General features: G+C 42.5%; 1 protein-coding gene across 1 annotated transcript in view; it reads right to left on the bottom strand.

Moving 5' to 3' along the window:
• Positions 1–7,750, bottom strand: part of DTWD2 (DTW domain containing 2) — a 166,844-nt gene extending 159,094 nt beyond the window's left edge. The window contains exon 1 of the mRNA XM_018557306.1: positions 7,422–7,750. Coding sequence (XP_018412808.1) covers positions 7,422–7,750 — 329 coding nt within the window. The remainder of the gene's footprint in view (positions 1–7,421) is intronic.
• Positions 7,751–8,476: the final 726 nt, after the last annotated feature.

The following is an 8,476-nucleotide window of genomic DNA, read 5'->3' as shown; positions in this document are numbered from 1 at the left end:
GAGCCGCTGAATAACCGGATATTTCTATCCCCCTACACCAATGTATCGCCCAAAGCGTGGATCCACAGCACACCAACACACCTTTGAACAGTTTTATAGCAGATTTACTGACAAATCAGAGATGAACAACTATGATACAATAGTAATGACAGAAATCCCCAACAATAATGTGTATCAACAGGCTGAGGCACTCTGCGACCCAGTAACTGCAGCTATCTGCTGTCAGTACTGAGGTATGTGAGGCCAATTGTCTCTAAAGGCTTTCCCCTGAATGGGGTGTATGTCCCTTTAAGGTCTCCCTTTAACAATGTCTGAACCTCCCTATACTACTGACCAGTAGTGGTGTCCTAAGCTAGCCGGCGTTGGGGCCCTTACTGTAGTGCAGATATGAACAGCAAACAGGTTGTCAACGTGGCCAAAGGCCTCTCACCAATCCTCAGGTCAGTTGGAAACATATGAAGACTGCTGGCAGGAACTGGGCGTCCTCTCTCTCTCTCTCTCTCTCTCTCTCTCTTCAGTTCAGGCGACATAGAGGGAAGTTCTCTCTCTCTCTTCAGTTCAGGCGACATAGAGGGAAGTCATCTGGGTCCCCGACAAAAGGTCCTCACCCATCCAGGATGTTTGCAGTCCTCTCAATTGGCTCCGTCTGGCTCCCTCTCTCTCTGCTGGGCTGGCTGGGTCACTCCGGCGCCTGGTTCAGCCATGCGACTAGGCCTCGGTTCAGGCGCTCGAACACAGTCTCTCTGGTTCAGCAGATGAACATCCGTCCTTCAGAGCGCTGCTGTACAGATTCTGTGTCCCCCAATCTGTCAGTGGGAATCACACAGCTTTGCTGCATGCAGTGCTAATTCACACAGTGCCGCACACCGGCCTGTCTCCTCCAGATCCCCCAGTCAGACTGGGCACGCTCAGTCACTGCAGTACCTAGCCCTCTTCCTTCCTCTCGCACAGCATCCTGGGAGTGGTAGTTCACAAGAGCTCTATTAGCAATCCCCAGTGTCAGCTCTGCACTGCAATCCCCACAAATCTCTGCTTCAGATCACACACAGGGCCAAGTTAACTCCTTACAGTTAGGAACAAGAATCGCTGTGATAGCACATATATGTATACTATATAGGGGCTACACACGGTTGATAAATGTTTATGAAACACTTATTGAAGATTTAGAAACTTTAGAATAATTTGTTCACTGGGTATGCAGGTTATAAAACAAAAGAAAAAAAAAAAAAAGGAGGAGGAGGAAATAAATGTATAATTTAGAAGTTAATATATTATTGTACAATTGACTGGAGTGAGGATGATGTTGCTACAGATTAAGAACAATACATTATATATTGCTTTGTTTAAAATATCAGGACATGCATGTAAGGTCAGCCCACAAATGTAGTAAAATTAGAACTTACTTTGTGTGTTATGAAATACAAAATAATAATTTAAGTGTGAACATTAGCAACCTTTGTGCAGCATGAAGGGATTCACCTTAAAATAGAAGACACCGATCAATAAATCATTTTCCATTCCACAGCATGCAGTGATTGCATTAGTGATGTGTGACACTATCACATTTATTTTCGGTCTCGCTGTATTTTCAACATAATGTAAATCAATATAAATATAAGTAGCTTTTGACAGTAGGCGACATTAGCAGTGCTTAGGTTAGTAAATAGCTAACTGGATTCAAAAGTGATCAAAAACACTGTAACATTTGAAACCAGTGCATGCCTTACACCAACCATTATTAGACACCTCAAAAGAGGTCTGTTTGAATGATCTGACAAACACACATTTATTGCCCAGCAAATACATTGCCAAGCTCGTAGAAAGCTGAAGTTGACTTTCTATCGGCACTTAATGATTATCATAATTAGCACCTATTTACATTTTATCATTACATTTACAGTGATCAAACCTCCTGATCAGTAGACTCAATACAGTAAACACTTGTATTGAAAAACTTGCCCCATGAGTGACTGGATTCTATCACACATGGGGCAAGTGAACCAGTTCACCAAGGCAGCATCATTTTTGTGAATTTGCATGCGCGGGTTCAACGTGTGGGTTTTTGCACGTGAAAAAGCGTGCACATGAAGACACGCGTTTTGATAGGCAGCTCAAAGAATATTGCGGACAACGGACGAATGACGTTGGAATTCCCGCGTCAGGGTTTACTGCAGTCAGAGGGTCCATTGAAACTGGTCATTGCTTCCTGTTTGGTAAAAAGTTGTCCCTGGGACAGGAAGTGAGGGAAAATCTCTCAGACAGAAGTAAGTAGAGGAATGTGAGAACCATTGTCAGCTTTTTATTGTCCATTTACATGTAGCGGATTTTTCTTAGCTCTTCCCTAGTAAATGGTTGTCCCCAGAACAGCAAGTAAGGGAAGATCTCTAATGAAGCCCTGGAGAGCAGTAAGACATGACAGGGTTTCTGACCTTTCCAAACTCTAGCAAAGTTTTGGGTATAGACACACTTTAATTTTTACTATGAAAAAAAAAGAAATAAAGCATTTAACATCTTCAGATCCATTTGCCAAACTGCTGGAAGAAAAAAAGACAAAAACAACAGCAGGTCGTGCCTGCCATGGTACTTATGAAAAGGGCTGCAAATAATGGTTTTTATAAATCGATCAGTTGGGTGATTTTTTTTTTTCCCCTCGATTGATTGGATTCAAAAAAATTAAATAAATCCCATCCTTAATTTAAAATAAAATACACAAAGGTAGTGTTACAAAGTTAACTTCAGGATAAAACTGCACGCACAATTTTTTGCAATCACACTGCAGTGGAAAGCACGGCATTGCGGTACTGTGTGTTTCAGTGCGGGCGATCACACTGTGGGTGGGAGGAGCGTTTGGGGTGCCATTGAAATGAATGGCACTGCAACGCACCTCCAGGAGCAGAATTTGTCAGGCCAAAACCAAAACTGACTTTTTCCCACCTTTTATATTTTGTAATAATTGTATTGTAAGCACATGGCGCTTGAATAGCTGCAGCCGAGGAATGACAGCAGCCAGTGGCAAGATTACACAGATGGCAGCTGAATGTAAATACAGAATGCAGTGTGTGGGTGCAATAGCCAGTCTGCTATTGGCCATTTCCAATTACAATAACCAATAGCAGGCTGGCTATTGCACCCGCCCACTGCTTGCTGTGCCCTCCAACCAACAACTCCAGTGTATCCAACCAACTAATCGATAATGAGAAAAGTTGGCAACTATTCTCATACAAATCGATTAGCTGGTTGCAGCCCTACTCATGAACAAAGATGGCACTCAGAAAACAATTTGAATTTTTTAACTCATAAGAAAAAAAACGCTTGTTGCCTTCTCTGTCGGCCACTCGTATACCAGACACTACACCTCCAGCCCATCTGACAAATTGCCACTTGAGAGAACTGGTAGCCATCTCTGCAAAGCTGACCAGTTGATTTTTTAAGTGTGTTCTGAACACAAAAGCATTGTTTTATTATTCACCAAGCACCTATTCTGCAGATAAAACAAAATACCCAACACACAAAATGTAGATAGTGTACTTTAAACCAAAAATAAATATCTGAATTGATATCCTAATATCTCACATAATGGACATGCTCAGATAATCATGACACAGATTACTTCTCTCCATACACACAATAATCTTCTGGCTTCCAGTGTATTGTATGTGTCGTTTAAAACCAGATTATGTTCCTCAATTGCTACCATAAGCAGTAGATATTATAATCACTTCTGACATCCACCACTAAAATCAATAGTGTCAGGAGGGCAAGGCTCTAATATATACACATATATCTGGCACCAGGTCATTTCAAAGTTAATTATATCTCAGTCCTGAGTGTGAAAAGGAAAATGAACTGCCATATCGACCTCAGACAACCTCTGCTGTGCTAGGAGCAGCTTGATAAATACATGAATATCCTGATAAACACATTTATGCCTTGCAATCTAGGGTTGAAAATGAAAAGTATATATTCATAAGATTATACAAAAGAAGTCATTACTACACAGGTCAAAGTTGCCTGTGATGGGACCCATAACTCTGCAGACATTCCTGACCCTATTTTAAAGATATTGGTTGGTGGATTGTCATGATCATCCTGCAGATTTACTACTGGGTAAATCATTGAAATAATACTCTGGAATAAGTGTGCAGCACAGAGGTTCCAACTTCATTAGCTGCATGACTTGTCCCAAGTCAGTGCCTCACCAAGACTTGAAGCTGGAATACATGTATGGGAGCTGTGGGCAGCTAACATTAAAAAAAAATTGGTTGTGGAAAGCAGCTTACATATCCCTTACATGAAGGGCCCACACCCATCCAATGCATTTTTTTAGCCCATTAAAAACGCATATACACAAAAAATAGAGGGTTTTCAATGGTGTACTTCAAACCTGTGGACGGAGCTGAAGTTTGAGAAAAATAGAACAGGCTGCATTTTTGCCCCACAACACATTTAGAAGCATGTAAATGCATTTAAACACATCTCTTTTAATAGTAGGAGTGATGTTACCGCCAAAATTGGGGGTTTGGTCCTATTTTGGTGGGAATGAACCCTCGGGGTTCTCACAGAAATCAGATGAACATTGTCAACCATGTGCACTGTAGCAATCTGGGCGAGAACTGCAATGTCTACAGACACCTTCACACTGAAGTAGACATCTCTGTTGCTTTCTAGATTTTCCTGGCCAACAGTTATTTATTTACACAATTAGTTGTGTAGCATTGTTATAACAATTTTGTTAGCGAAAGTAAAGCCCCGATAATTTGACGCTTTTTCTGCATAGAAATAACATGCATCTCTGTGCTCTCAGCTGACCCCGGTGTCATGGTTCTATTTAGGGCTTGTTCACACCAAATCCGAACCAGATCTACATGAGATGCAATGATATGCATTGCAGTGCGCTTCGGCACGTTTGTACCTTGTTCCTGGCCTTTTTTTTAGCCTAAAATTGGCTTTCAGTGCGTTGCAGAGCGTTTGCATGCGTTCCAGAGCAGGAACAAAACAAAAAAAGGCATTCTGCAGTTTTTCCACATGTACTGGAACTGAACACTAGTGTGAACTAGAGCCCACAATACCATTGGTATACCATTAGTATACACTGGATGCATTCATGATGCGTTCTGTAGCTGCTCTGCATCTGCTCCGCACTTGGTGTGAACAAGCCCTAAAAAGAACCATGACACTGGGGTCAGCTGAGAACACAGAGATGCATGAAAAGGCATCAAATTATATGTCAGAATACCATCTATAGCATACGGCAAACTTCTGAACAAACTTTAGTTTTCGCTAAAAAAAAATTGTTAACAATGCTACACAACTAATTGTGTAAATAATGTTAAATTGATATTAAAGACAAACGGTTAAGTTATTTCAAATCCTGATTAAATAACTTACAATGGATGCTGCTTTTTGATGTTTTAGGCTGGGTTCACACCTGGGCGTTACTATAGGCGCGTTTTTTCACGTTGTTTTTAGCACGTTTAGTTCAGTGAAACGCCATTCGACGCTCGATGTTATACCTCCCTGGCGGTATGATTTTTTTTCCTTTTTATCTCTATCTTTTTTAACTTTCAAACTTCCCGCCGGTTCCGACCCCCTGCGACGCGGACGATCGCAAGGGACGGAACCCGGAAGACAGCAGCGGCCGGAGGACACAGCAGGGATCACGGACAAGGTAAGACCTACCGCTTTGTTAACCCCGAGCCACACTCGGGAATACCAATGGATATGCGCTGAAATATGCCCCAAAAGAAGCTCCTGCACTTGTTTGGGCGCAGGCTGTTTTTCAGCGTGTTTCTATGCGCTGAAATACGCCCAGGTGGGAACCATGCCCATAGGAAAGTATGGGATTTCACTTGCTGAGCGTTTTTCAGCAATCGATCAGCGCTGAAAAACGCCCAGGTGTGAAACCATCCTAAAAGTTTTATCTGCATGGAGAATCAGCTGGTCCCCTGAGCACTGGCCCCTGTATCCTGTATTAGGGTGGCTCCTTCCACTTACAGGTTCCTATAGAGCCACCCCTTGTGTGTGCTAGTAAGCTGTGTGTGTCTCCACAAACACACAGACACAGCAAGACAAGGCAAGTCTCTCTCCTGCTCCCCATTCCCCATATGAAATCCTTAATACATTTGTGCAGATTCGGTGTCCTACCTTTTCATACATTTTGTCTATGCCATGAACAGTGCCTAACGTGAACCTGTCATGACTGAGGTAGCATAGATGTCCCCATTCTTTTTCACTACAAGCCCCCAAGACCACCCACCACCCGTCCTTGTAAGTAATAACTAGACCACACTCCAGATTGTTATAAAATGGCCTTAGCAGCCGTTTATTAACAACTTTGATATATAAAACATCCTATATAAACAATTATCAGAATTACCTGAACAAAGTTGCAGGTCTTTGAAGGCCTCACATTTGATCCGTTACTTGCGGCAGTACTACAACCTGTTAGGCCCCCCAGCCGCAACACACCGCCTCGGGGACAACCACCAACTGACCGCATACACTCCAAATATCAATAGATGGATAGAGGGACCATACCAGGACAGGTCCCCAAACCTTCACCACCAGCACCTATTATTTGATGGCCTCCAAAGACCCCAACCGCATAACTACCCAGACTAGCCAAAAATCCTTGGGCGGGCGGGAGGGAAGTTCACTCTACCTCAGACAATCTCCAACTGCTGCCGAGAAGACCCTCCTCCTCAGACCACCGTTCAAGCCCCACCTCACCTTGTCCCCAAGACCGGACCCTCGTTAACCCTTTTAGCTTGTCTCCCCTATACACCTTGTCATGTGTAGCGCTCACCCCCTAAGGAGCCGCTGAATAACCGGATATTTCTATCCCCCTGCACCAATGTACTGACATGTCCCCAAACCTTCACCACCAGCACCTATTATTTGATGGCCTCCAAAGACCCCAACCGCATAACTACCCAGACTAGCCAAAAATCCTTGGGCGGGCGGGAGGGAAGTTCACTCTACCTCAGACAATCTCCAACTGCTGCCGAGAAGACCCTCCTCCTCAGACCACCGTTCAAGCCCCACCTCAACTTTCGACCTGTCCAATCAGGTAAGTGACCATGTCCCCAAGACCGAACCCTCGTTAACCCCTTTTAGCTTGTCTCCCCTATACACCTTGTCATGTATGCCCTGCACTTATTTATTTTTTTCTCGCTTCGGGCCTTCCTTTTATAACATACATTGCAAACTAGCAGACAGAAGGTGTCAAAGCAGAGCAATACTGTATTAGAATTCTCCCCTGCACACCATGAGTGCTGTGCCTTCTGTTACCCATTTATGTTAGTTTGTACTTTATGTTAAGGAGACAGGTTCGCTTTAATTTCTACAGTCTTACTCCCCTCTAGATCAATAGCATGAATAGAGATCACGAGCTGAAAAGAAGACGGGGTAGGAGATCTTACCTGCATCTTGTACAAAGGGCTCTTTTGGATATATTGCTTTCCACAGGAAGGGCAGACAGTCCCTGAATGGCTGCTTCTTCATCCGATAAGTACCCTTTTGTTTCATCTGTATTACATGAATCTCTGAATACTTCCTCCAGGTCTACATTATAAAGAGCATTGCTTGGCTGTTCTAATGGCAGCTCCTGGCAACTTAAATCCTGGTTATTTACAAGCAAGCAGGAGTCACCACTAGCAATGTCACAAGAAGAGTCACGATGACCGACTGTCATTTGGAGAACTGTACTGCATACAGGGGATTCAATGCTCAGTACTGCATCTTCCGCCATTTCTAACCCAAGGCACTTTTAAATAGTCCAAACAACTTATGTTGGATGCCTACAAATAACAAAAAGCACAGAATCATAAATAATTGCATAATTATAAACAAGGTACAAATCAATGAAAGCAAGTGCCACTAAAAGCAACAATTCCCCATTCCCTTTATTCAAGTTTTATAGAATGACCATAATAACATTTCCTACAGCAATATAGAAATGATGGGATCTTGTTATCACTATTCAAATGCCTTCAGCACATAACATTATTCAAGTTAAATAATGTCACATATAAAAATGATGTCAGCCGGCAGAAATTTTCTCAAAATGTATGTAATGCTTTGCGATTTCGCGGGTCGCGCAATTTTAAACCATGAGGTGTTTGGTGTCTATTTACACGACGTGACCCCGTCTTTTATATTTTACCAAAAATATGGGTAATAATCATTGTTTCCTAATATAATGAAAAAAAACAATTTTTTTTCCCCCACATTTTCAATAATTTTTCCTTAATATAGTAAAAAATAAAACCAGTGGTGATTAAATACCACTAAAAGAAAGCTCTATCTGTCCCCCAAAAAATGGTATAAAATTAGTTTCAGTACAGGGTTGCATGACGGAATAAACGTCAGTCAGAGTACCGCAGCGCTGAATACTGAAAAATGGCCTGGACAAGAAGGGGGTCTAAACACCGCGGCCCTCAAGTGGTTAAGCCAGAACTGGACAAATCCTAGGAGC

Source organism: Nanorana parkeri, unplaced genomic scaffold (genome assembly GCF_000935625.1).
Source record: "Nanorana parkeri isolate BGI_ZX_2015 unplaced genomic scaffold, ASM93562v1 scaffold279, whole genome shotgun sequence".
NCBI lineage: Eukaryota > Metazoa > Chordata > Amphibia > Anura > Dicroglossidae > Nanorana > Nanorana parkeri.
This window is presented reverse-complemented; position numbering and strand designations above follow the sequence as displayed.